Source organism: Cryptococcus neoformans, chromosome 12 (genome assembly GCF_000149385.1).
Source record: "Cryptococcus neoformans var. neoformans B-3501A chromosome 12, whole genome shotgun sequence".
In the NCBI taxonomy this organism is placed as follows: domain Eukaryota; kingdom Fungi; phylum Basidiomycota; class Tremellomycetes; order Tremellales; family Cryptococcaceae; genus Cryptococcus; species Cryptococcus deneoformans.
The window spans coordinates 242403-270068 of NC_009188.1; the positions used below are offsets into that span (position 1 = coordinate 242403).

At 48.6% G+C, this 27666-nt stretch overlaps 9 protein-coding genes across 9 annotated transcripts in view; 4 read left to right on the forward strand and 5 right to left on the reverse strand.

The window, feature by feature from the left end:
- Positions 1 to 429: 429 nt before the first annotated feature.
- On the forward strand, positions 430 to 2584 carry CNBL0810 (hypothetical protein; the record flags this gene model as incomplete). The annotated part of the gene is made up of 3 exons (XM_767373.1): positions 430 to 580; positions 627 to 2409; positions 2476 to 2584. 3 exons carry the CDS (start codon positions 430 to 432, stop codon positions 2582 to 2584), a joined length of 2043 nt encoding a protein of 680 aa, XP_772466.1.
- An 865-nt stretch (positions 2585 to 3449) lies between these two features.
- Positions 3450 to 5499, reverse strand: CNBL0820 (hypothetical protein; the record flags this gene model as incomplete). The annotated part of the gene is made up of 2 exons (XM_767374.1): positions 3450 to 4902; positions 5000 to 5499. 2 exons carry the CDS (start codon positions 5497 to 5499, stop codon positions 3450 to 3452), a joined length of 1953 nt encoding a protein of 650 aa, XP_772467.1.
- Positions 5500 to 11421: 5922 nt separating this feature from the next.
- On the reverse strand, positions 11422 to 12941 carry CNBL0830 (hypothetical protein; the record flags this gene model as incomplete). The annotated part of the gene is made up of 2 exons (XM_767375.1): positions 11422 to 12110; positions 12311 to 12941. 2 exons carry the CDS (start codon positions 12939 to 12941, stop codon positions 11422 to 11424), a joined length of 1320 nt encoding a protein of 439 aa, XP_772468.1.
- A 675-nt stretch (positions 12942 to 13616) lies between these two features.
- On the reverse strand, positions 13617 to 16584 carry CNBL0840 (hypothetical protein; the record flags this gene model as incomplete). Its single annotated transcript, XM_767376.1, has 5 exons — positions 13617 to 14780; positions 14823 to 15489; positions 15559 to 15672; positions 15719 to 16428; positions 16486 to 16584. The coding sequence occupies 5 exons, from the start codon at positions 16582 to 16584 to the stop codon at positions 13617 to 13619; spliced, it is 2754 nt and encodes a 917-aa protein (XP_772469.1).
- A 429-nt stretch (positions 16585 to 17013) lies between these two features.
- On the reverse strand, positions 17014 to 18383 carry CNBL0850 (hypothetical protein; the record flags this gene model as incomplete). The annotated part of the gene is made up of 5 exons (XM_767377.1): positions 17014 to 17199; positions 17260 to 17629; positions 17738 to 17873; positions 17998 to 18238; positions 18294 to 18383. The coding sequence occupies 5 exons, from the start codon at positions 18381 to 18383 to the stop codon at positions 17014 to 17016; spliced, it is 1023 nt and encodes a 340-aa protein (XP_772470.1).
- Positions 18384 to 18691: 308 nt separating this feature from the next.
- On the forward strand, positions 18692 to 19843 carry CNBL0860 (hypothetical protein; the record flags this gene model as incomplete). The annotated part of the gene is made up of 6 exons (XM_767378.1): positions 18692 to 18763; positions 18844 to 18862; positions 19000 to 19045; positions 19201 to 19301; positions 19354 to 19639; positions 19687 to 19843. 6 exons carry the CDS (start codon positions 18692 to 18694, stop codon positions 19841 to 19843), a joined length of 681 nt encoding a protein of 226 aa, XP_772471.1.
- Positions 19844 to 20895: 1052 nt separating this feature from the next.
- Positions 20896 to 23092, reverse strand: CNBL0870 (hypothetical protein; the record flags this gene model as incomplete). The annotated part of the gene is made up of 5 exons (XM_767379.1): positions 20896 to 21154; positions 21223 to 21595; positions 21664 to 22489; positions 22549 to 22700; positions 22924 to 23092. The coding sequence occupies 5 exons, from the start codon at positions 23090 to 23092 to the stop codon at positions 20896 to 20898; spliced, it is 1779 nt and encodes a 592-aa protein (XP_772472.1).
- A 2517-nt stretch (positions 23093 to 25609) lies between these two features.
- On the forward strand, positions 25610 to 27105 carry CNBL0880 (hypothetical protein; the record flags this gene model as incomplete). The annotated part of the gene is made up of 4 exons (XM_767380.1): positions 25610 to 26421; positions 26736 to 26783; positions 26909 to 26945; positions 27001 to 27105. 4 exons carry the CDS (start codon positions 25610 to 25612, stop codon positions 27103 to 27105), a joined length of 1002 nt encoding a protein of 333 aa, XP_772473.1.
- A 521-nt stretch (positions 27106 to 27626) lies between these two features.
- Positions 27627 to 27666, forward strand: part of CNBL0890 (hypothetical protein) — a gene marked incomplete at both ends in the record, with an annotated part of 2864 nt that continues 2824 nt past the window's right edge. Inside the window, one exon of the mRNA XM_767381.1 lies at positions 27627 to 27666. This exon is cut by the window's right edge and continues 566 nt beyond it. Within this exon, the coding sequence (XP_772474.1) occupies positions 27627 to 27666 (40 nt within the window).

A 27666-nucleotide genomic window follows, 5' to 3' on the forward strand; every position in this document is an offset into this window, starting at 1 on the left:
ATAATTCCAACGAGTTACGTAATGCTCAACTTGCCTATTCCGTCCAATACGTAATTGAGTAATTGCATGTCAAAATGTTTTCGCGGTGCGCCGGTGACGTTGGTGATTTCACTTCGGCCAAGCGGGACTCGATATCTCTTCCCTTCCCTCTTCTTTCTCTCTCCTTCACTAATTACTCGACAAGGCGTTCCCACAGAATACACATTTCCTGCACGCATATTAGGACATATAACGCAGCATACATCAGCACCGCGCCAGTCAGTGCACTCCTCGGACGGCTTTAACGTTGGCTTATGCCGCACAGGAACGGCGTCTTCGGCAGCATCGCTCAATACAGCACACCACACCACACATGTCGACAGTACTATAACCCACCACCCGTCAAGTCACAACAGAGTACTCCATCGCTGTCTGCACACGTGATCTGAAATGACTCTCCTCTCAAAACCATCCCGGTCCTACGCCAACGTGGATCACGACGCAGAAGGTCTCAGTGCAGTCGGCAGTGGCCCCTATTCATCCACGCAGCAAGGAAAAAAATTGAGCAAGAAAGGCGATGGATTCAAGACGTATCGTCCGCGTGAGTATCCCTCTACGTCATCTATACACCGCTGACCTTTCACTAGCCATAAGTGAAACACACCTTCGACGATCACTAGGGTACGATCCTCATCCCACTTCTCACTTTGCGCCCCTTCCATCCGCCTTCCAATCCCACCGCATCAAGAAAGAGCAGGCCCTTGCAGGTCAACGCGCCGAGGCCGACCACCTTCTCCAACCAGGCTATCGATCTTATCATCCTTCAGACGAAGCTGATTCTTCCGTCGCTCCTCGGCGCACGGCAGGCGGTCTTGGCAGTCTACGGCCAAGCCCCAGCACGTCCAGCTTCAATGGCTCGGCAGCAATTGGAAACGGACGTCGAGCGGCCGGGGTGTATATGGATTCAAATGGGAAACTGCATGATACCGAATACGACCCGTTTGCTGGTGTCAAGGATATGACCAGAGCAAAATCGAATCGCCGAAGCGCGTTTGGGAGCGAAAGGCATCATCGCGCCGGTTCCTCTTCATCATCCTCCAGCGATAGCGGCCAAGCGTCTTATCGACGACCGAGTCATGATATGAGAGAGGAAGAAGAGGTTAGACGCAAGCTGCAAATAGAGAGGCAACAAATGGACGATGTTTCATCTTACGTCGCTAGACGGAAAAGTTTGCTTTCAGAACGAGAAGGAAGTGGTAGAGGTAGTCCATCAATCAGGTCGAGCGAGGACGGACCGCCAACAGGAGGTAGCTTTGTTACGGCTCGCACAAGATCTCAGCAGGGATACTACTACCCTTCACCTTTATCACCCTCTTTTGCGACGCAAGGTGCGAGTTTCGCCAACGGTTACCCTTCACGCACTCCTACAGCATCTGCTTTTCCTGCTTCTGCCGGTGAAGGCACACCACCTGAAAAGTCGACAGAAATGACACGAGCTAAATCACCTCCGCCTCCACCCAAATACGAACCTCCTCCTGTAGAAAGACCCAAACCAAAATCAAAAGTTGAAGTGAAAGATGGTACCACCAAAATCATTGGCTTCGACGGACCTGTACGTCCGATCTCACCTAACCCACCGCCTACCGAACAATTCTCCAGCCTCCGCGTCCGTTCCCCTTCCCTTTCATCCTCATCACACCACCTCAGCCCGCCAGGCGCACCTGCTTCTGCCGCAGAAGGATTATCTGCGGCTTCGAGGTCCTCTGCAGATTTGACTCGTCAAATGCGCTCACCGAGACCGATTGAAAGGCGACATCAGGCGAGGGACGATATTTACCCTGAAACGCCTGCGCAGACTAAACGACGACAAGAGCGTGAGCAACGCCGGCTTGTTTCGGGCCATGGACCTCCTGCTCATGCGTTACCACCTTCAGCAAGCCACAACACCGCTCTCGCGGTTGACACTGCTCTTGCAGAGAATGGCGGGGCAAGAATTTTGCCAGAGATTGAAATCGTTGAGGATGATGATCCGAGAATCGTCTTTCCTAAAGAAGGCAAAACCACAAGGGTGCAGAAGACGCATGATCATGTCATCAAAGGCCCATTCTCACATGCTCTCCAAGCGCGAAAGGGGTCTCATGCATCCTCCACGGCGCTCAACACGTTTGCCAGTGCAGGCAACGGCGGTTTTTCCTCTGCTATTGGCCATTCTTCATCAATACACGACTTTTCTTCTCTTACCCGCCCCAAGTCACTAACTGGCTCAAAACCTGGTTCATCCGTTATAGATGATGCCGGCGGTTATCTCCCCAGTCGATGGGCGAGCGGAGATAAAAATTTGAGAGTGACAGAGGATGAGAGAGAAAAATATAGACCGAGGGAATGGGGTGGGAAGTATGGTGATCTGGGAGGAAGGGAAAATGAATGGAGGTAAGTTCATCATCCAATCTCTATCGTATTTGCAATGTAGGAATGCTGATGCTTTTGCTTGTTTAGACCGACACCAAAAGACCAAATGAAGCGCAACCTGAAAGACATAGCGACAAGCGCTAGGTTTAGTTTGTATAGGACAAAGAAGAAGTTGTTACGGAAAGCCGATCTTTAGAAAGGTGCCTCACAGCCATCCCTCCAAGTCAAGTATCTTTGCTTGTTCCATGGTTTTCCTTCGTCATCTTCCTATCATCGGAATATTCAGTCAGATTATGTGTTCCTGATTTTTGTAGCAGTTTCTGTTGTCTTTGCGGTTGTATGTGTTCTTAACTTTTTTTTTTTCCAGACTGTTTGGGCTTATATACCAAGCAAGATCTATTGTATACACGTTCATTTCCTTTCTTACCTCGTTCAGCCATATATCATTTGCTATCAGCCAGAGTTGTGGATTCCATTCCTGGAAGTGCAAAAGGCTTTTCTTGGTTTAGCCGACATGTATCGCAATATACCATTATTCCATATGTGTACATCAAATACCATTTTGTGCGGTACATGGCCAGCCGTTTGAGAATGGAGTTGGACAATTACTCTTTTTCACCATCACCTGCACAGCATTGTAGCACTTTAGCAAACAGCAGCCTGAGTAACCTTGGCAAACCACGTGTAAAATAAGAGGCAAAATGCATCAATCGTATCAAAAACAGTAATAAAGATCAGAGAATTCATATCACATCGTGTATCTAAACACCAGAAAGCTATAAATTGAAGTACGAAAAATAGATTAATGAAGGGGTTAGGAAGGTAAAATAAAAGAGAGAGAGCTCTTAGTCTAATCTGCCTCCAAGCCCGTAAATCGTATAGCATAGCTAGATAACTAAATTACTTCGCACAATTAGCCAATAAATCCTTTCCTTCGTAAAATTAGGGGTCATCAATCACTCATTTCGAAAAGCCGCAAGTGGGTATCACTCGAAGAGAAATATATGGAAAAAAAAAGAAAAACATCCACAACACTGCCTGAATCTCACATCCTTTCAGCCTTACAGCTTCTTCTTATCACCATGTTTCTTCACTTCCCCCTTCTCTTCCCTCTCCTTGTCCCCATCTGTCTGTTGATCATCGGATACCTGACCATGGGGGTCATAATGATAACTTTCGTACCCGTGCGCACCCGCCGTACCGCCATCAGCTGTCGAGGGTCTACTCCTCACCGCCTTGGGAGGACTACCTAACAACGCGGAGATCGCCAAACTACCCCTTCTCTCCGTAGTGGCAGGCAACCAGTTGGGATCATGCGGGCGTGGAGGGTCCATGGCTCCATTACCTGGTGCCGCACCGGGATGAGGGTGAGGATGAGGAGCACCGTGCGCGCCGTTCGCGTGAGCAGGGGTGGAACTATCGGGTAGTTGAGAGTTAGAAGATGATGATGGCCGGGGGTGTTTACGGTCATCCTTGCCAAAGTCATCTTCCGCGCGACGCTTGCGGGAGTCGTAGTTTTGATATGGGTAACCCTCAGCGCCTGGATTGGGAACGTTGTATTGGAAGGGAGACTCGTGAGGTGGAGGAGCAGTTGGGGGTGCACCGGTGCCGTATCCCTGAGCGTAGGGTCCGCCATTAGCCGCCGCAGGAGGGTACTGGCCCTGCCAACCTGGAGGATGGTACTCGTACACGTCTTCCCTAGGAGGATATGAGCCGTGAGCAGCATGTGCAGGAGGGTAATAGCCTTCGGGAGGAGGAGGGTATGCAGCGGTGTCGTGAGGAGGGTAGGTACCGTGTCCCGGAGGAGAAGACCAGTTGGGAGGCTGTTGTTGAGCAGGAGGGACGTTGCCGTACATTGGTGACTGGGGAGGAGGGCCGTGGGCAGGAGCAGGAGGCTCAGACTCGGAATAATGCGCAGGAACGGGGAGTTCACGGCCAGAAGCAGACATGGGTCGGTAGGGGTAAGGCAACCCAGTTATCGACTCGCCAGAAGAACCAGACCCAGGGGCAGTAGGAGGTCGAGCAGAGTCATAGTAGCCCTGTTGGTAGCCATAGCCCGCAGACGAACTGGGTCTCCTTGATGGTCCAGCATCGTCATTAAGACTATGCTCAGGTACATAAGGGTAATCATACCCGCCATTAGTCCTGGGTCGAGGATGAGGGGGGGCATTCCACTGAGATTCGTGGTACTGAGCGTAAGGAGAGTTTTGCTGGCTGTGGCCATTTGTAGCAGCAGCTTGGGCAGCGGCGGCGGCTTGAGCGGCTTGGGCTTTGCGGGTCTCGCGACGTCGTTCGACTGCACCCTTAGGCACCTCGACAACTTCACCTCTTCGTCGTTGTTCTCTGCTAGCACGCTGAGAAAGGGCAGCGTGGATAGGCGCGAGAGAAGCAAGCATGGTTTCATTCAGCTGAGCCTGTTCAGCGTGGACGGTAGCAGCGTGCTGACGTAGGTTGTCGAGCCTGGAGAATGCTTTGCCACAGTGACAAGGGAAAGGACGTTCACCGGTATGTTTTCTGGATTTGTAATTAAGGTACCAGGGGTAACAAAGGACGCGAAACCACTTATCAGTCAAGGTACAATCGTTATCGGCAAACACTAAAAGCCACTCACCTCACATGCCTTGCCAAATGCTCACTTCTTGTAAAGACCTTGTCACAATCACCGTAACCTCTGCACCTAAACATTTTGCCACCAGACACACCTACGGGGATGATAGGCTGCCCATCGGGAGTATAACCAGTAGCTGAAGGAGGTCGGTTAGAGCTGCTAGGAGGGGAAGGAATAGGTTGTTCCGATTGTTGTTGTTGCTGTTGCTGCGGGGGCAGATAGTAACTACCAGAAGGAGGATGTTGGGGTGGATAAGCGCTAGAGCCAGTGAGTGGCGTCATAGGTTGAGGAGGATAACTATGGGAAGAACCAGGAGGACCTGCCATTTCGGGATGGTATACTTGATTAGGTGATTCGTTAGGTGCGGATGCACCCTTGTTGTAACCATGAGATGAAGGAAGTCTCTGATCAGGCGAAGTAGATTCGTGACCGGGACCGTGAGCGGAGCCTGGCGCACGGGAGTAGTTATAATATGCTCGGTCGTCGGGAGCTGCGAAGCTCATGTTGTACGCGAGATGTGAATGTAAGGAGGTGGCGCGGGCGTTCCAGGAACTACGGTGTGGTGTGGGAAATCACTGAAGGACAAAGGAAGACAAAGAAGGATGTTTCGTCGTCTTTCATCTATCCGCAAAGCGATAACGAGGGACCTGATCTACGCTTCGTGACCTGTACTGTGAGTCGCGCTGACGAAGCCTGTTGAATGGCGTCAGCAACCGTTACATTGTGGTCTGGCAGATGAAGCGGAAAGAAAATGCCGAGATCATATTTACTAATCCACCCACAACTCCCGACATCGACCCCATGGTAGAATATTCTGCGCCGGCTGCGGTGCCAGATGCTCGGGCTCACGCCAGCCATCCTTTCATGGTACCTTTGCAATGCTCACCACAGCTGTCTTCGTAACTCCGGAGAAAGATAAGTGTTCGTAAGACACCTATAACCCGAGCGCCAGATGGAAGAAGGGAAGAGGATGGGGCAAAGAAGTGCAAACTGGGCGCGGAAATACCGAGATCCTTCTCGAGCACAGCAAGGTGTCTTCGCGAACATATGTAAAGCAGAGACCCTCTTCCATCCCCGACGGAGAACGTCACCCGAGTCGCAAAGAAGTCCGATGCACGATCATAGACACGTATGTACTCACTTGGTTGGGCCGACAAATTCCAATATACTTGACTCTTCCCCGAGTAGTGGCTGTCGTGGACGGCCTGCAAAAACAAGCAGAATCAGCATCCCACACGTTTGTCATATTTGCAGGTCCCAGGGCTATCTGATTGCCCTGGAGATAAAAGTAAGATGGCAGACGAGGGAATACCTCAGGGGCGACATACAAAGCAAGGCCCATGAATGAATTGCCCGAATGGATTACTTTCGACAAGTCAAGGGCAAGGGTTTTCGCTCACGTCCACACTGAGAAGAAGGGTGGCGAACAAGGTCATTAAGATGCCTCGCGACGCGTCAAAGATGACGAAAAGTGGTATCTTTTTAGGTAGACCACTGCGAGCAGCATGGCGGACTACAGAGAGGCAGGATGCGTGGCTCACCTTGTGGAAGTTTTATTTGTTCACGGGAGTAGGGCGCTAGGAAGGCCACGTGTGGGTGAAACGGGGGAATGGGAAATGGAAAAGTGTGTAAGAACACGGAAATGTAATTATGAAAGACAAGGAGATGTTGTTATGAGATGTCGCCGGATGTTATTCTGCTGGCTGGCGTCAAGATTGGAGAGATGAGGATTTGTGATTTGGGGGAGTTGCCAAGGTACCGCCCCTGGCAGATTACTCTCCACTCATCCCTCAAAAAAGCGATCCGTGCCCAGTCTTTCCCACTTGTTTTTAGCGTCCTTTTCCCGCCCTGTCTGTCCCTGGCCCCGCCCTGACTGACAGGCACCGATTTCCAGCATCTCAGACCTTCACATTAACCATTTTTTTTTTCCAATTTTCTCCCAGTTTTGTCGCTCAGATGCGTGCCACGTCAGAGACATCTGAAACCATCGTGGTGGAAGTGGTTGCCGGAAGAAACCGATACTTTCGGTCGGCGGAAGCTTGAATATCGCGGCCGTTGCGTTGTCTGCTGCCTCTCATTAACGGCCACAACAACCAACGAAGATGGGTGATGGATGATCCCGTATGGTGATGGGTGAACTGATGCATTTTACTCTGATTTGTTAGCGTCAGAGGCTGAACGCTGGACGCCGCCCACTGAACGCTGCGCAGAAAAGGGAGGTGCAGAAAAGAGTGCGAGAGAGAATTACGTACGTATCATCAGCTGACAACCAGGGACGACAACGGACAACAACGGCGGCGCCGGCAGCGTTCGCAAAGACGTTCGGTCCAGGTCCAATCAGACGGCACAACTCAGCCGTACGTCTATTTCCTATCTCTCCTTGCCGCAATGATCCACGCATTCCACATCTAGCATGACTGGCTTGCGTCGTGTCGCTTTGCGGCGCTCATCGCCGGACGAAAAGAACCCGGAGCAGTGCATAATAAGGTTCTGACTACTACGTAGATCATCGCAATCTGCCGTCGTAAACTCTGGTTCCAAGAACAAAAAGAGCAATGGACGTAGAGCTGCGTCTGATAGACCCCGTTTCATGTTTTACCAAGGGGAAAAAGTCGCATCTCACAGAGGCAAGCTTTCGCGCGCATACGTCAAGAGGCAAAGGAAAGAATGCCATCACGGATACTTCATCCATATCCTCCTCTTTCCGTCTTCACCAGCTTAATAACGTCATCTATCAATTTCACATCGAAGGGGATCATCATCTAACGTTATTATTATCGTGTTCTCGAATATTGGTCCAGTTCATCAATCTCGTTCTTGCTGTAGGTTCGGTCGAATTACCAAGGCCGCGGCAATGCCGGTGATAGCTGGAAAACATATGGTACGCTCCTCCTAAGGTATGGATGGCTCCACCGTTTCAAGGAAGTTTGAATGAAGCGTTCAACCGCTTCCTGTCCTCCCATTATTGTCACGTAACTTATTTCTCATTCCTTGAACTCTCTTGTGATTATCGTATCACAGATCGTTCATTGTAGACTGTAGATCTCCTAGATCTATCCGTGCTCTCCGCGTTACGCATCTATTTATCGCCTCTTATCATTTCCGCCGATGTGGATATGTTTATGACCGCGCCACTATTGTCACCTTCGAGCCCCCTGTGCCTCGTTTTCTCTGCCTAACTATATTTTACCGTCCTAACTATATTTTACGCTCTCTCACGGAACTCACCAATGAGTCGGGTGGCGCATTGTGGCTGATATCTCCGCTTCATGCGTATTCTACAACCCGCGGCAGCTTGAACGAGTCCTGGGGAATTCTTCCGTACAGGTAATGGCCGTAAGCTGGTAAGATCTTCCCCATCACCCAGTAATCCGAGGCTCTCCATTATGGTACTTGTATAATCTAAGTACTCTTTGCCAGGCATTCCAGGCTGGCCCAAAGCAATGATAGGGAACAGCCTAGAGAGGTGAGTTATTTCTTCTTCGTCTTCTCCGGTCAATTCCACCCCCAGATCCCACCCAGCGCTAGGAACATCATGCATAGACATTCGCTCCACAAGGCCATTGAGATATACTCGTTGGCGACTAAAAGGAGCCCAAACGACGAGAAACTAAACAAAGAAACTAAGGTAAATCGGAACAGAAGCAAAGAAGAGAGTGGCCGTGACAGAGGTAAAGTAAATAGTAACAGGGAAGGGATGGTGGGTAACTTTGGAAAAGCAAGTCGGTAGGTAGAATATAGGTGACAAGGTGAAGATGAAATGAATTAGAAGATGAAGATGATAGAAGCTAAGCATAAAGACATACTCAGTTGAACGATGGACAGGGGACAGGCACTCAACTGCACGGAACCTGCCACACCCATCCTCCACTCAACAACTCCGGCTAACGCTTTAGCCGCCCATTATGAGGGGATAAAGAATGAAAAGCCAAGGACATCGGGTCTAGGTTGACGCCAACTCGCTGGTTAGGCGTCCATGCATCATATCGCACCAAAGCAATGGAAGCAGTACTATGGTTTGCAATCCCGTGGTGTGGGCAATAACGTTCAGCTTATTCTTTCAGTTCTTCCGCCTTGTACTACTGACTAGCCTTAGCAATCTTCAACGATAGCAGCATCATCAACTGTTGTTGTTGTTGTACTGGATTTATAAAATTTAAAAAAAATCCACGTGCCTTTTTCGATCGTTCTCCACGAATTTGATGATGATGTTTCAACAAGTTCAGCAGCAACTGCGTCCTTGCTATTCACACCAAATCGGGATTGACTGGGGCTTCGATTACTGCCATGGTTGGCCCTTGCACACTTGACACATCTTCCCGTAAGATACGAGCCGTCTTTGGACTCTTTTGGTCGCCATTTTCGCCGGTTTTCCCCTCGTTCCCTTGGCGATTACTGAGTTCGCATTTTATCACTAAAGGCAAGTAAATGGGTGTGAGATGAAAAGGTGGCAGGCAGTGTGTCATACGCTATGCACTCCTTCCTTCCTTGCTGTAAGCAATGCAAGAACGGAGTAGATGACTATATGCCACTGTTGTTTCACTCCTTTTCTTGCTATCTATTTCCTTATTTGGTTCGGTAGTAACAGTTCGCTGTCGTGGAAGCTAGGATGCCGGAGTCTCTTGTATTTTGATTGGGGTTTGATGATGGATTCGGTTATAGCACTGTTCGTTTCCGGCTGCTTTTACACTTGCAAATCCTATCTTTCAATTTGGAGCTATCTTCTTTTCATTTAAGCTCATACAGGCAAGACAATATCATGTTGTGGTGCCATATGTGCGGTGTCAATGTCCAACGAGGGACATGTCTTCAGCCTGTAATCAACAATTTAAAGATCACAAAGTCAAGCTTGTTAAAACTAACCCTGTCAGTGAATGATCAGCGTCCAGTTTGTTAGTTGCCAATCTTCAGAAGTCAGTTACCACGCACATCGTCAGGTGCGTGAGGCTGAAATAAGAAGGCCGGTAATGTTTAGCGCTTGCCGCGTCTGTTGGCGCTTTGCTTATCAAAAAAGGTGCTGTGCGCCTTTGCCTCGGTAGTGTAGGTAGGTGTCATCTGATGAAACGTGTTAAATGCCCTTTCATTTGACCTTTCCTCATGGGCGAAGTGGGAAGAGCAAAGAAGTGGATAATGCACGTAGAGCCGGAAAGAAAGGCGCGAGACATATGCGCCCAGCTGTGGAGAAAGCAGTCAGTACCGGCTACCGACTAGCTGCCGAGAAGCCGGAGCAGGGACAGTGCCTTGTTCCTCGATATGGCTGACTCCATAATTCATATGGCTTGTTCTGTTGTTCATTTTTGGGTTTGGGCTGTCTGCATCCTTTACCATGCGCATGCTTTTTTATGGTATCGCACACCACCATGGGGCCGCTCATCAGTGGGGCTTGTGAAGGGTGGCACTGGTCATGGGTTGAGTGAGGGTGGTTGACCACCGAAGAAGGATGTAAGACTACTGCTGAAAGTATCTTCAAAAATAAAGCAGAGCAACTTATCGATTTTTGCCTAGTTTAATTAATTTATCTCACTCGATGACAAGTTGTGGGTATAGACTCAGGCAACTCGCCATTTGATGATACTCCGATTTCCAGTATGCTATCTCCGGTGGCCAACTCATGACCGGCAGAGAAGCAGTACGACGACTCTATCGGCAGACGGAATCCACCGTTCGTACGATTGTCCTGGCGTTTTTCAGCATGTAGGTGTGTTTACTATTGAAAGTTGGAACTTGCGTACTACGGAGCACGAGTGCACAACAGCAAACCTGATGATTGTCCACCGACTTAAGTTTAATAAAGGCGGTTAAATGATAAATGATGGGTATTAATTAATGGATTGTAATTGAATGCTGAATAACAACTACGAGTACTGTAGCGACAGGTGGCTTGTATTAATTCAGTGTACGTAAACTTGTTGTGACTTTTTATGTTCGTCATTGTCATATCATTGCATATCTTCAAAGTCTAAAAAAGCGTTTGCAAAAGTTAGGGCAAATCTTGTTGTACTATTATTAAGCGTCGTGGATGCGTGAAGTCATACGTGACTGCGTAATAACGGTTGGCGCCTCCCTGTCATGTTGAGTGATTTATTCATGAACGATTATGAGACGGGGCATGTTAAGTGAAAATGTATGTATATAACTGAATGTGCCTGGTTTGTCACCGCGCAATTGTTCGACGAGAGGCATCGCTGGGAGCTGGAACAGGGATGAACATTGGAATTGAAAGGACATGCGCGGCGGTGACTGATGGGACCTGATGATGCCTGATACGGGTTAAGGCACTCTCTCTTGTCCACCAGCCTTTCAACTACGAACTATGAAGCTTTCGATAATTACATATTTGACGCTTTCCTTTTGCCAGAGCATTATATATCGATCCATAACGCATAGAAACACATGATTCGTCATAGAGCAACTTAAGGTAAGTATCAATTTCTCAGTGAAACTCTACCTTGTTCAACCTTCTTCCCCTTCTCCTGAACCCAGTTCTCAATTACTACTGTCTCTTCTTCATTTCTCGCAGACTGTCCCAAAATACTAGCAATCCATGGGATGTCCACGCTCATGTAGCACTTAACCAATCTCTTCCAACCTTCTTCCCTCACTTGGGGTATCGCCCAGGAAAGAATGATCTTTTCATATGGTGATCCCCGGCTTGACCAAGCATTGGAGGCAGGTGAGACGAGTGAGAAGAAAACAAGTGGATTAAAAGCGTTTGATGAGAGAGCGGTGGAAGCCACTTTGGCGAAACTGAGTTCTTCCATTCGTAAAAACGATGTATCTTCTTGCGGAGTGACTCTTTCATTCTTTTCAAACTTGCCACGCAATTGCCGTTTCACAGGCGCGGTAAGCTCTAACCAAAGCTCGTTAAATGCAATTTGTCCCGAGGTGACAAGGTGATAAAGTAGCAGGAGGGATGTAAACTCGACTCTGTTATCTCTCAGTCCCCTATCTTCCAGATCAAGCTTCGAAATACGGTCAGATAGAGAATCTTCTCCTGATCTGATTTTGGTCGCATCGTAAGCTTTGTATAGACCCGGGACGAGCCCACTGAGAGCACTTAGAAGCTGAGGCCGGTTATTGCTCAGGATGGCGAAGCGCGCTGATGATTCGAAAACTGTGGGCATATTATTAGTCTTCAAGTATATAAATCGCATCTAGACAGACATTGCATGGTGGGGGAGAAATTTGACACACCTTCTATTGCAAAACTATCAATCCGCCCAGAAGCTACTACTCCTTCTCGCAGTTTCCCTATCATTGATCCACACCAATCCCATCAGCCTCAACCATCCTCTACCTAGCACATACACTCACGAAAGAGCAAGACCAGACTGCCAAAACTCTCCAACTCCTCTCCAGCCCTCGCTAACTCTTTCCCTTTCCTATTCTCTTTCCTCTCGTCCTTGCCTATCGCAGATCCTGCGGGTAGTATCGGAAGTGTATGTAATGGTGTACCGTACTTGCGATAATGAGACTCAACTTTTTCCGCAATATACTGCCTATATTTTTCTTGCGTTCTCCAATTTTTGAGCGCATCGCCTTCCGCACCGTCACCTCCGCTTCTTGAAACGCTCTGCATCATCTCCATCTCCATGACTCCCTCTTTATCATTTCCGGTCCACTTCTCTTCCTTCCGAGATCGCATAGGCTTGATATCATCTGCTGAAGATTCCAATGCCGATCGATCTCTTTGTTGAAGGAACGTCCTACTCGGTGCAGGGACAGAAGCCGTGGTTGACGACGAAGATATTAAGGGGGCAGAAGGGGAAGGAGCAGACCAATCACGTCGAGAGGGACGGGATGTATATCGATCATGCAATATTTGTGGTGTGCTCGGTGGTCTAGCGCATATGGCAGAACGAGACGTCGATTGGGAAGGGATCAAAGAAGTTTTCGAAGATCCCGGTATGGGTTCTGAACCTCTGCTCATAGACGGTCGGGACATACGCTGTTCGCTTCTTGACGGACCAACCGGACTTGAAAGATCAGAAACACCAGGAGCAGCCAGCCCGGCTCCGGCTCTGGGTGGTCTCCCACCGCCTTCTCCTGGTCGGCTAATATTCCTCGTGAATGATGCCTCAGTTTGAGTTGGAAATCTAGTATTGCTAGCGCCGCGTACCCGGGGTGGATTTGTGGACGTTGACGGGCACCCACCGTACGTACTGTCCACCTCAACACCGGCATCAGAAACAGATCCATTGGCATAGGGGTTGCCGTGAGTCGATGGCCAGCCACCTTGTTTGTTGGCAACTCCAGATGGAATCTGCGGCCTTCGGAGGTGGGGCGGTTGGTATGTCGGTTTGGTCACTCGTCGCCGGTCCATGATCTGAAATGTTCTTCTAGCTTCTAATGTGTCCTTGGATATCTATCTACACTTGTCGCTGGTTTTCTGGAATCTTTTCTCGATTTGGGATTGGTAACGGTATAGGAAGTCGAGACCCAGCCCGACTTTGAAATGAGGCATCATCTTCTTATTTGCGCGATTGTCTTTAGCGGACATGAGTCAATCTCCTGCTAAGTCAACCGGAAGTCCAAGTATGATGTATCGGGAGACATGTCAACAAATTCATTCCATATGAGAGACTAATCATAAACACCAAGATGTAAATCATTATACCAGCTAATTAACCTTTCTGCCCAACGCTTGCTCAAATCCCTTCTCTACATCATCCCAATAATGTTCTCCCTTTGCGCCTCCCGCTTTCAGTTTGCTGATCCGCGTAACCACCTCTGAAACGGTCAATCCGTACTTGTTTGACAGGTCCACTATTTTCTCTCTATACTGCTTCCTCATATGCGCCGCCAGGTCCGCTCCCGCAGCTACCTTTGCACTACGTTCTTCCCATGTGAGAGGTTTCGGTGGAGGTGCCGGGCGTCGTTCAGCAGTACCATTCTCAGCTTGGACGCTAGGGGTAATCGGACTAGCTGTATCCAATGACGGCCTTGGTGGTCGAGGCGGTATGGCATTGTCCGCATATACTGTATCGTACTCCACCACTTGCACTGGTGACTTATGAAATGCCCCGGTCCCGGCGACGGAAGAAGTAGAGAGTGATAGTCGATCTTGAGTACGTCGTCGTTTGGTAGAGCTTGCAAGAATCTGTTCCCGTAGTAATGAAGGACGAGGACGGCCTAAGCGATGCTTGGAGGATTGCGGAGTGTGGAAGCTGGTCGACGAGGTATGATTAGTATGGTGATCAGCGTCACTGTCGATAGACGTATGTACAGGGGAAGGGATTAGTTTGAGAAGAGCAGGCTGTGCCTGAACAGGTGCTGTATCAGCACTGCTGCTCTCTTTCTCCTCGACAGGTTGAGGAAGGTCCACAGCCTCGTCGCTTTGTGAATAACCTTGCGCAGACATCTTGGCAGGAGACTCGCTGGCGGTTTTTCGGCGAACGAGCTCAGTTGCGGGTTGGATATCCATCGGCGGACTGACAGAACGAGGGAATGTAGGTTGGTGTGGCTCGTCGGCTTGTTTTCCCACTCTCACGCGAGGCGACGCAGATATCTCCACCCTGACTTCGCTCCTTTTGGCAGCACTCGTTCCTTCAGACTTCTCCACATCCACTTCCGTCATCTCCACTATTGCTTCCGCCACACCTTGTTTATTGGCCTCGCCATCTACCTCACCCCTTTTAGGCTCTTCCTCATCTTCCGTCAAAGCTGTGATCAAAAGGTCGTTGACTTCCTCCGCATCCATTGCCATATCATCCTTCTCCGCTTGTCCTTTTCCAAACTGCTGCTTCGTCTGCAATAACCGCTGTTCTTCCTCATCAGGCAACTTCTGTACTACTGTCTCTATAAAGACCGGGGGATCTTCATATACCCCTGCAGGTTCTGGGTCATCGGCCGCACCAAGATCCGGTGTCCGACCTGAATCTTCTGATCCTGATTTTCGGCGGGCATGGGATTGTGAGAGTAGCGAAAGTCGGTGTTCTGACTGTGACGTGCTCTGAGGATTACGAGATGAATAGCGAGTATCTGAAGGTCCTCCACGAGGATTGAGATCCGTGAATTCCGTGAAGACTTTGGTGATTTCGAGTTGAGATTGCTGGGATGAACCCTTGGTGGAGGATATAGACGGAGTCTGGGAAGGAGTGGGGGCACGAGCTTTGCCCTTGTCCTTCACCGCACTAGGCACATTCGTATTTGGGTCAATAGGAGACTTTCCCTCTTTCTTTGCCTTTTTCACCGTTCGCGTGCTTCTGAGGGGAACATTGTCGTCGGCATCCTCGTTATCGAGATCATCCTCGGACACCAACTTGCGCTTATTGCTTTTTAGCGGTGAGACAGAGGATTCGCCCTGGCTGTCTGCAGCGGCATCTTCTTGATTTGGTCGTCTAAAGTTTTTCAGTTCTTTTTCTGTTTTGAGCGTTTCTCTGGCAATTCCGGCCTTGATATAGCGCTCGACCCTTGCAGAGAATGAGGATGAATTCTTCTTAAAGCGTTCGTGCCATGACTGATAAGAATGGCGTGAAGCAATGTCGAACCCACTATGCATCTATGCAATAACGATAAATTAGCGGAAACGCTTCAGAAACGAATATAGTAAAGGAACGTACGAGCATTTGATAGGTTTTCCTGCTAGCCCATGAACCACCAGGATGATATGCGGCAAGGTACCGACAGAGGAAGTCATCATCTTCATGAGTGTAGTCGATTCTTGGCCTTTCTTGCTTGTCAACTTTTCCTTCTATAATTTGACGTTGAGGAATGACTCACTTGCCAATTGGCCTACCGATTTTCTTTCGCATCATATGATCCGCCTCCTCATCGGCGAATGAATCTTCCCTGGCCTCTCTCTCTGCCTTTTCCCCGGCGTCACTGGCCTCATCGACCCTCACATCTTCATTTTTTTTCGCATTTTTTTTCTTGCCGCCCTTGGGACTCTTCTCCTTCTCTAAACTTTTCTGCTCCTTTTCATTATCTTCCTCCCAGGACAGTTTTCTCGTTCTCCAGCAATTCTCCATCCAATCCCGATCTCTCAATCTTTGCTCAAACCTCCTAAACCGCTTCTTCTCCTCCATGGCCGTCTTTGCGAATCCACTATTGTAATCCAAAATTATCAAATCCGCGTCACACCGCTTGTCAACCACCAAAGCCCCTCCCAACTCAAGCTGGATCATACAACTTAGCTGGGCAGTCGCTCGATCTTCACCAAAATTCAAAGGATTCAGGTTTCTCGACACATACGCCCTCAATGGCCTCCAGTCCTGTTTTTGGGAAGGGTATGTGAAAATAGGTTCCTGGTACTTCATATCTTCAAGCTTGACGAGTATTGAACGGGTAGCGCAGTAAGTGAGCCAGTGGTATGGTCTGACGAGCTGATCTTTAAGAGGCTTGACAGAACCGTCTTTGGATTTGGGATGGGATGGATTGATGAGGATGATTGTGGCTTCATTGGGTTTAGACCCTACGGATCCTCCCATGTTCTGCATCCATCGAGGTTTCAGCGCGTCCTCCGACTAGTCAAAGAGAAGGGGGCTCACCTCAACCTTGCGGGCAATATAGGGGACAACGCATTTTTGGAACTGTTTAGGCGCCAGATAGACGATGTGACCTGACAGAGGTGCCGGCGTCTCTTTCATTATTGCGTCTTTACTAGTACAAGCGTTAGATAGTCAGGTCACGTAGGTTAACGACACAGAAGGTCGAGCGGAAGCAGGAAACTCACAATGTGGTATTACTGAATACTACAACGGAGCGCTGCTCTCAGAGCTCCTAGGAATGATGTACTACGTAACGGCGGAAAAGTACTATCTGGATTAGTTGTGCGAGTCTGAGAGAAGTAGATGATTTCAGGGCCTAATTCGCAAAGACACGCAGAGTCAACGAAGACGTCAACCGACTAGGAGCAGTAACTGACGCGCTTGTCATTACGAGTCTCAACCTCAATTACGTAAACCCTTCATTATCCTTTATTTCGTCGGCTTATTAGATGCATCAACGTTGAGCAAGCCTTGAGCGATGCATCGCCAGCCAACCCCGGCAGAAGAAGTACAACAAATTGCGTTAAGTCATAAAGTTTCGTCAAATGGTATCCAACCTCTACATTGCTCAGCACCACAAAGACATCTCGTCCTGCCTTTGGTATCTTCTTTTGTTTTTGACTCTTGTATCAACTGTATGGCCCGTTGTGGCTCCCCGGAAGCGTTGGCGTAGTCGAATGTCAGTTCCTCTTCGGGATGAATATCTCTATTCGTCTGATCACAAAGTCAGCTACTTACATACAGATTTACTGGAGTGAAAACTCGAAGACTTACAAAAATGGCAGCTCTAGGCCACCCTCGCCCTCTGCCCCATTTGACATAGTGTACCACGCAATTCGCTCCACAAGAATGGTTCAAGAATCTGCCAACATTTCCTTTCCATCTCGGGTCGATATGTATTGTCTGATCAGGTAGTCGCAGGGAGAGAACGTAGTTCCCTTGTCCTTCTTCTCCGTATCCCTCTTTATCAGAAGCAAGATCTGTTGTGGAGCGTGGTGACCAGCGAGAACGGATTTCAGACGGAAGAATATACTCCCCCGCATAAAGCGATATAAATGCTCCTCTAGGGAGGAACTGTGGAGTTGAAGGTGTGTAAAAGAGGCCGTATCCCTTCGGAGGTGTCGGACGGATAGTTAACGGGGTCCTAATCACATTTTCAATCTAATCAGAACGGTGTGCCAATTTTGTACACCCGAAATTATAACAAGGGTAAACAAAGAAAGATAAGGGATCAGGAATTAATTGAACGTACCGCACACCCTGTTGTGTGACGCGATTAGAACATGACAATCCGCATAAACACGACGGGGAGCATTCAACCAATGGCCAGTTGTCTGGCAGGGCATCAAGCTTTAGTGTCTGGGGATTGGTGGAGGAGTAAAAGTTGCCTGTTTACATACACAACCGAGCGGCGCCCGTATGAACGAGTCAACAAGTCAGCAAAAATAAATCATCACAACATCGTCAAAAGAGGCGAGGGGGACTTCTCCGAGAAATTTGGCGAAAACTCACCAAATTGGGCGACGCAGTCACACAAATCGCCGCATTCGGCACTGCATAAGTACGTTTGTTTTTCTGATTCATAATATGACGTGCAAGTGCATGTCCATACATCTTCTGCGTCTGAACTACTGCCGCTCCCTGTAGAAGAAATAGGAGACGAAGGGGGTTGTTTGAGATGATCGCAGTCAGGGAGCAAGGGGTGTGTGATGGATAAGGGAGCGCCGTGACCGAGCTCCGAGTCTGTTATGTACTGAAATAGCCACAGGGTTATTGGGTGCTTTTGTCGAAGTGCATGGGGTACTGACTGTAAAATGGCGGATTGGGGTGGAGAGATGGGAGATGGGGATGGGCAATGGCTCTGCGCCCATCGAGACGTCTTTTTGTATGGGCAGCATAGTAGTCGCAGGTTTTTTCTGAACGATGGTCGAAATAGAACACGGGAGATGGACGGCCTCCACATGTACGACGGGAACTTGTGATTGGCCCGGGAACGACAGGCACCGCCACTAAGCTTTCCCGTTTGGGCAATCCGTTACGCCGTCCCTGAAACCGTGCGCAGACGCGGTCAGCCCAACTCCAACTATTTATTCCCTGTCCCACACATTTCTGCACTCTTCCTCCTCCTTCTTCCAAACATTTCTTCTGTTTTATACTTCTGAGTTTCGTGCTCTCTGCCAACAATCCCAAACAACCCTCTAATACAATGCACGTCTCCAACCTCGTCGCTCTCGCTGCCCTCGCCGGCTCTGCCGCTGCCCTCACCATCAACACTCCTGTGAGTCATGATCCTTTGTCTTGTGCTTTTACTCTTGCCACTCGCTCTAGAGCTGCAGCTGACTCGCTCCTGTGATTTAGGCTTCTATTGTCGAGTGCCGTGAGTCTAAAATCTGATTCAATAAAACATGTTCCGACGTCCAGTCGTCTCCGGAATTTGCCGGACGAATGCTGGATGTTTGGATCGCTGAGGGATTTTTTCCCTTTTGTAATGTGACATGCTAACTTGCGGTACAGAACCTGCTTCTATCACTTTCAGCGATGGTACCTCTCCTTACATCCTGTGAGTTTTTTTATTGTATGGACGGTTAAGTGGGGACAATGGATGGCCCAGTTAGCTTGGTTATTTAACCTCGTCTTGCCGTGCTATAAGCTCCTTTGATTGGCTTACCCATCTGTCCACTCTTTTTTACCAGACAACTCGCTGACATCCGATAGTGCCGCCATTCCCGGTGGTCAGGTGTCTGCTGCTGCCATTGAAACCATTAACGACAGCCTTACCACTTCTCCTTACACTTGGACCGTCAACCTCGCTGCTGGTGGGTTTCTCTCTGTTATATCCCGTTTTCCCTCTTTATTAATTGTGGACAGGCACCAACATCACCTTAAAAATAACTGATGCCACCGGTACCATTGCCTACTCTTCTCCCATCGTGGTCCAGGCTGGTTCTTCCCAGTCCTGCATCAACGCCACTGCCTCCACCAGCGGCCTTTCTACCGCTGCCGTCACCACCACCGCCAGTGACACCAGCGCTGCCGGTGGCGGCGCTGCCACCACCTCTGCTTCTGAATCTTCCTCCAGCTCTTCTGCCGCTCAGTCTTCTTCCGAGGCCAGCTCTGCTACTGCTTCTTCTTCTTCTTCCGCCTCTTCTGCTGCGTAAGTTCCTTTACACAAGTTTGTACTGGCGCTTAATCCTTTTACAGCTCCACTACCGCCGCTTCTTCCACCGGGGCCGCTTCTTCTGCCACCTCTGCCGCTGCCACCTCTGCCAGCGGCACTTCTGGCGCTTTCGCCAACGCCGTCGTCGGCGTTCCTGCCCTTGTTGCCGGTCTCTTCGCCGGTGTCGCCGCCCTCCTCTAAATGGACACCTAATCTTATTTTTTTGGCCGAACCAAATACGTCGAAATATAGCTTCATAACCTCAGTCTTTGTCTTCCGTAGTGTGCGGTAGCCAGGGACGTTCCCTTGTTCTTTATGCCATTATATATTGTCATGTCACCCTAATATGTCGGCGAAGTTGTGCCATGCATTACTTCAAAGCCGCGTGTCTTGACTTGTTTGGACGATGTAATTCACGTGCGAATGGTCGATACGAAAAGAAACGCCAAGGAGAGATTCATCTCCGCCAAGAACAGTCGCGTGAACAAGGAACGACCGGTAACTACTTTTTTTATCTTTTATCATGGATGTTCCATTCCAGAGTCTCGACTTTTGAAACTGACAACCGGTCTCAAGACTCCGATAAAAGGTTCCGAAAAGCCAGCTTTTAAGTGGAAATAGACATTCAAAAAGGATTATTAGCCGGAAGAGCAGTTTATCGTAAGACTATCGGTCCGAAGGAGCGACTACGCTATTATTATTCAACCAAACCGCCTCGCTTTGACAGTCTGACGCCTTTCGACAGCTTCATCGTCCTTGCTCCTGGTGGAGATGTCGAATAGCCACCTTGATGCCGGCTTCAGCAGAACGTAAAAGGAGCGTTTGATGGTGGTTTTACTTGCTTCATGCAGCAACTTCTACCATTGTAAGTCGGATAAGCAGCACTTGACTTCTTCCTCCCATCTAGCTCAACGGCTCAAGCATCTTCTCTCTTGGAAGATGGATAGAGGTGGGATAATATGCAATATATGAAACACCCTCTAGAGATTATTATTGTAAGCTCTATGATCCAACGAGGTGATAGATAGTGTGGAGACTGATGGAATGGTGATCTGAAGAGCGAGCGCTTGAGGCGGTCTTGGATGAAATTATTATCCAGGTTATCCAAGCAACGACCATCCGTCAAAGCTTGGACATTTATGAAGTCTTTATGCACATGGTCTGTCGGACACTAAAGTCCAGTCTCATGCATAGCACCCAAAAATGCTGTGTGTAATTTTTTATCTATAAAAAGAAATGTACATCTAAGCCTTTTAAGCCTTGGCCTCGCCGTCCGCATACGCCGCAGTGTGGATAGACACAGCCCTACCGGAAGGGTCGGAAGACACACCCCATTCCTGCTTGGGGACCCATCGGACAGCAGTCTTGGCAGCCGCTTCAGTAGGGAAGTGGTGTTCAAAGATCTCACGGATCCAATAAGCCTCCTTGGTATCAGGAGTATCGAGGGGCCATCGGGTGGCTCGGTTGGCGAACTTTTCGTCGGAGACGATCGCGGCGGCGTGGTCCTTCATGCTGTAAAAGAAGTGTGACCGTTAGCGATATCACCCAATGTAAATATAAAAAAAGACAGTGGGGCTTACCCGTCAATCCAAGAGTAACCGACACCATCAGAGAATTGTTCTTTTTGCCTCCAGAGGATAGAGTCAGGCAAGTACGCCTTCCCCTCAGGAGAGCAGTCAAACGCCTTTCTCAAGATGTACTTCTCCATCTTGGGTCGACCATCCTCGTCAACCTCTTGGTGAGTGCCCTTGGAGAACATCTTGTACTTGGCATCGACGTTCATGGAGACCTCTAGGAAAGTCTTGTCAAGGAAGGGAACACGGGCTTCAAGACCCCAAGCCATGGTAGACTTGTTGGCACGGAGACAGTCAGCGGTGTGGAGGTTCTTCACACGCTTAACGCATTCCTCGTGGAAGTCTTTGGCGGTGGGAGCGGCGTGGAAGTAGAGGTAACCTGTTTAGATGATTAGATGATTAGACGTTGGTTGAATATTGGGGAACTAAGCGATAAGTTGAACTTACCACCAAAGATTTCGTCACTACCCTCACCAGACAAGACCATCTTCACACCCATAGCTTTGATCTTCCTACTGAGAAGGTACATAGGGGTACTAGCTCGGACAGTGGTAACATCATAAGTCTCAAGGTGGTGGATGACTTCAGGGATGGCATCAAGACCCTCCTGAACGGTAAAGTTGTATTCGTGGTGGATAGTACCAAGGAAGTCGGCAGCCTTTCGGGCAGCGATAAGATCTGGGGCGCCAGGGAGACCGATGGCAAAAGAGTGGAGTTGAGGCCAAGAAGCAAGGGGCTGCTCGTCACCAACCCACTTGCCAGACGCAATAGCCTGTTTTCGTTCTTGTCTCAATTTTTCTTGCTCCTCAGCGAGTTTGTCTGTTTCTCTAGCGGCGATGGAAGCGATCAAACTGGAGTCAAGGCCACCTGAGAGGAGGACACCATAGGGAACTTCGGACATCAACCTCTTCTTGACGGCAGCTTCAAGAGTTTCTCTCAAAAGCTTGTAGTCAATGTCGTTGTGAGGGACAACACCCTTGTCAGAGTCCCACCATGAAGGGTTGAAGTATCGAGTGAGCTTCTTCTCCTTGGAATCGTAGAAATGTCCGGGAGGGAAAGCCTGGAGGTTGTCGCACTCCTCGTGGATACACTTGAGCTCAGAAGCAAAGTAAAGAGTGTCGGGAGACTGAGAGTTCCAGCCCATATAGAGAGTGGTGATACCGATAGGATCACGGGCAGCGATCAATCGAGGAGGAGAGACGGACTTGTCAACGAGGACAAAGGAGAACATCCCGTCAAGCATGTTGCAGAGACCGGTGTCGTGCTCCTTGTACTGTACAAAAAGAGTCAGCGCAATCTGTCTCGTAAGTAAGACTGCCAGCCGCCACCTACGAGGTGCATGATGACTTCACAGTCCGAGTGGGTCTTGAACACGGCATCTTTGTTCTTGAGACTTTTTCTGAGAGCGACGTGGTTGTAAATTTCACCGTTAACGGCGAGGACAAGGCTTTCGTCTTCGTTGGTAAGGGGTTGAGCACCGGTGTCTGTGAAATTATCTTGTCAGTTTCTATTTGACGGTATTCCTCGCGTAATTCCAAGAGTTCTTTGACATCTCTCAATATTACTAAGAGAACCTTATCGCGCGCTCGCCAAAGGGATCCTTTGAGCTGATGGATCCTTATCACACCAAGGGCCGATGTGCTCTTCCCGGGCGAGCAACTTTAAGTCCTCTTCCCGGAAAAACCGAAACATTAGACGTCGACTTACCGACACCAACAATGGCTAATCGCTCGTGGACGAGGACGGTATTGTTGGTCATGTAACAGCCTGACCAATCGGGGCCACGGTGTCGCTGCCTCTTGGAGCAGGCGATGGCTCGGGCTCGGTATTGAGAGATGTCTCCGGCACGGTTGAAGCAGCAGAAGATACCACACATGTTGAAGCTATCCTTCTCGGTGACTGTGGGGTTGTTTTGAGAGTTGTGGGAAGGAGGAAGAGATAAAGTGGCAAGATACGATAAATCTCTGTTGTGTTTTGAGTGGCTTGACTCGACAAAAATCCCAAAAGCGCTCAGAGCCGCCGACGACGAACGAAGCCGTCAAAAAAAATTGATGTGGCATTTTTAGTTAATTTGAGATCTTCTTCTTCTTGGCGTCGCGGCCATCATCATCCATCATTGGTGGCCGATCGGGGCCGTAGTCCGGCTTTGCCTACGAGTTACTACTAATTATATTCCTTCCATTCTTCTGACGCGAATAATTCTGTTTCTGTGGCTTCCTCGAGTTAGCTATGTCATCGGCAGAGATCATCCATTGACATATCTGTTTAATGAGCGGATTATTGTAAGCCCAAGTTTACATTGAGACCATCCATCTTCGTGACAATGGCTCATGATGTTCCAGGATCTTGGTAGACGGGCGACTCCCCAGCCACCCTTGCGATGCCCTATTAAACGAATTGCAAAGCTAGCAACAACGTACAATGTCCGAGTATTTGTATATCAAGATGGCGTTCTGGTATACCTCAATGTAATGGTACTTCAATGAAATGAGCAAAACAGAGCTCGCAAGCGAGCTTTACTTTATTGTTGCACCATGTTGGTCTTTTACCGACTGCTCCTGGAACGTCATCTGAAGTGCCTATGACAATCACTAATCTAAGGGAAGACAACTGTCGAATAGTCCCCCTTCAAATTATCACCAACCATCAGCCCTCAGCTCACAGCTCACATCATGCCATTGACTGATGACACTAATTCCCAAACATGCCGGCCCCATCCAAACGGTTAATGGAACTCTCGCTTCCTCCATCGTCGACCACCACGTCTCTCTACCTTGTTCCGCAACATAATTGCAAGAACCAAGATGCTCAACTCTACTCTCTTGTAACATTGCCAGGGTAACCCGACAATCTTAGTGTTATTGAACAGATAACACCTACCGACAATTGCTTTGACGGTATACACGACTTCAAAGTCGGTGTTGACTTCCAACGCGATATACAATTTCTGTCAGATAACGCTGGTTAAACAGATGGGGTCTTTCCAGCGGACTGTATCGGCAGACTTAGTTCCAGGAACATGGCAGTTCTATAAAAAAACTATCCAGTGGCAACACCTACTTTCTACACGATCCCTATTCTCTCTGAAAACACGGTGGAGCAAGCTGCAAGTAACGAGCTCGCTCGATCTATGGATATGTCTGCCGCTAAGCACATTCCAAACTTGAACATTGGCTCGCAGTAATAACGTGCTCTAGGCAAACTTAGATCCAATTTCGAAGACAACTACCCGATCTAGGCAGAATCGGATGGAGCCACACGACCCAACGGGCTGGATAGTTAAGGTGGTACGGAGTGGTTTTATTTCATCATCAATGGGAGCATGGCGATTATCACTGGAAATGGACTGAGTGTGAGGGAAACCTACGAAGGGACGGTATTCAAGGGAGAAGAGTATATAGAAGGAGACGGGGAGGATGAGATGGTAGCGGATGGTCAACAATTTGACCCAAAACCGGCGGATTTTGAGGCGTCGGTATCTGCGTATAAGTCGAAGTGATTTGTAGGTCTTTGTTAGAAATTGAGGAATAAGGTCTATGGTGTATACTAGCACAAGATTGAGCTGTAAGGATCCTGGCCTACGATCCATTATTGGACTGCGACTGCTGACCAAAAAGTAGACTCTGTTGAGTTGTCCTGGCTCCTCGCTGCTTATCATCGTCTGCTGTTGTTGTTTCTGTTTTCAATTTTTCACCACCACCCCCTGACGGAAGATCGTTATTATCATTATTATCATTATTATATTACGTCCTCTTAACCAAATTCTTTTCAGTCACTTGCATGTGTCCATCCATCAACCTGACTCCGGAGGTTTGACGATGGAAATAGAATCCCAGTCTTATTTTTAACAGCTTCCAGACTTCAGTTTATGCCAGAAGCACGATTTTTCTTATTGCTGAGCCATGGCTACTCCGCCTTTGTCCTTACATTCACCATTATCGTCCTTACATTTACCACTACAACCGCTGCTAAGTAAATTTCGATCTCCGCTTCATATCTCATTTTAACACCTACTGAGAAGGTACGTAAAAAAGGATGCCATATTACTTGTGTCAAAGGAGGCAGAAGGAAGACAGGCAAGGAGGCGGGCGAACAGGCGGCGGAGATTTAAGATAACCGATTTTAGCAATCAGAGTAGAAATAGTTAAAAGGTAGAGACGTGTTTATTCATTTAGATCGTGAGACAATTGGCGGCTCTTTTCATCTTGGGGGAGTTTTTGTCCGAGGCTTGTCTGGTCGAGAAGTCTTTTCGCTACACTGCTCTCCCTTTCGTGATCGGAGTTGAGAGGGACGGCATACATATAATATAAGCGTCCAAGTTGAAGTTGAACTAATACCGAATGCTCAACTGTGGTAAAATTTTTTTCGATAATAAGCAAAGGACATACCAAAGATGTCCTCTACTAGTCCATACTCTGCCGCTACCCAACATACCTTGACCAAATCTCTTGCATTAATTGCCCCGTCAATCCTTGAAGGGGCTACAAAATACATCACCAATCCGACAGCACGGGATAAAATGACCGAGGACACTATCCAACAGCTCAAAAGTGGTATCCCAGAGGTGGCAACTTCCATTGACAGCCAGTCCCCGCGCCATATGATCCTTCACGTCAAAACCCCTACGTTTCATTCGAAGCTGAGAGACTCTGGATTGCAGACTACAGTCACGTACAGTTGGAGCACGCGACATCCTACAAAAGCGGGAAGGTCGGCGCAAACTGTCCTTGCGAGGTTTGTACCAGAGGTATGGTTTGGTGCATCATCTATCGGGAGCCGTCCCGTATTGAGCGCGACACCCTCTTCTGGTCCATCGAGGGAGGAGTACTCTGAAGAACTCGAAAGTATAGCTGCGGGAATGCTCACAGAGTGTCTGGAAGATATCATCGACGAAGATGGCGATGATCTAGGGGCGTCTTTCGAAACAGCTTTGGAACTGATGGCCCACAAGTGCAAACAGGGGTCTGCAGCCATCTGCCAGTCGATGGGCGCAAGCGTTATAGATGGACTTGATGGTGAAGGTGACCCTTACACGTTCTTCTTTGAGACTGATAATTGTTCGCTTACGCCTGGGGATGGTGGCTCACTTTCATTTACTGGCCATGTGACCGGAGAGGGATGGCGGAATGCCGATGACGAGAAGCCTGAGAAATTTAATTTGCGGCCCGCTGACTGGAACTTTGCAGTTTCGGCTGAAGAAGTGCGGTCGGCCAAGAATTTGCTGTAGTCATTAGCATCAGCCATATGCACTGTTTCCAGTTGTAAAGAAGTCAAAATCACTCACCACTCAAAGGCCTATGCGTGTAGTCGCCGCACAGACCACCCATCAACAGCCCATCAATCCTCCCGTGTATCCAGTTCGTCTTTCATAACTATTTCTATAAATCATTCTGTTCTCTGGTTTCCCCAAGCAAAAGCCGCCACGCCCATTATTACACCAAAATGTCCATGCGCACAACAAAGGCAACAATGACAGAGCTCAAACTTCGTAGACTGATTGAACACAACCACCGCTTAAGGGAAGAACTTGCGAGGCCGAGGGTGACGGTTAGTGTCGCCAGTATGAAGTGAGCCGACCCGTTTCCGTTAGAGAGTACCGGGTGGAAAAGTAATAGAGATGGTGTGTTGGGGTTTGATACGCAGTGGGGAAGAGAATAGGGAAGGAAAGGGTGTGAATGTTGATGGAATGTAGTCTGATCAACTATTGTCGAGCGACCAAGGATCCTTTGGTATGTCATTCAATTGAATCGGGCCTTGAGCTCAATGCCTAACTGCCTTTAATAGATCCCTTCTGTCTGGGGACCTCTTCCTAAGAGTGAAGACCCATATGCACCACTTGAACAAGCTGTCTGCTGTTCCGGTAAGCCTGAATCATCGTCTCCTTCCTAACCTTACCGCCCGTTCAAACTAATATCCGAACTTCGAATATCTAGTCATGTGAAGGATACGCCATCGTGACGCCTTCCTGGACTGCGTTCGCTTCTCCATACCCTCCAGTAATAAAGAATTCCCATCCTGAAGCCGGTCCATCGTAGACGTGTGTTGTTTGTTGGTCATGTCTGGTTATATTACGATGTATGGGTAGTATCTTCAAAGTATTATCTATGCAGTATGTCCGATCTGAACTAAGGATGACAAGGATGGCTTGGGATGATATCGACTGAAGTGGTGGGAGTACGATAGATCATGTTGAACGGCGGAGTGTGTTGAGATCGGGAGTTGATATAACGCGGATTCGAACACTCCTAATAATGGCCATTTACAACTCAAGATTACAGGAAGTAATGACATCGCCATATTCTTATTACAAACCCTCCATGATCTTTCCGCGTCCAACGTTCTTCTTTACTTCTTGCGCGTTCGTCGTTTCCATCTTCTATTTATTTTTCGCACATCCACGACCCAAAAAGATGTCGCAGTCCCCAGACCCATCCTCCGTCAAGGGTGGCG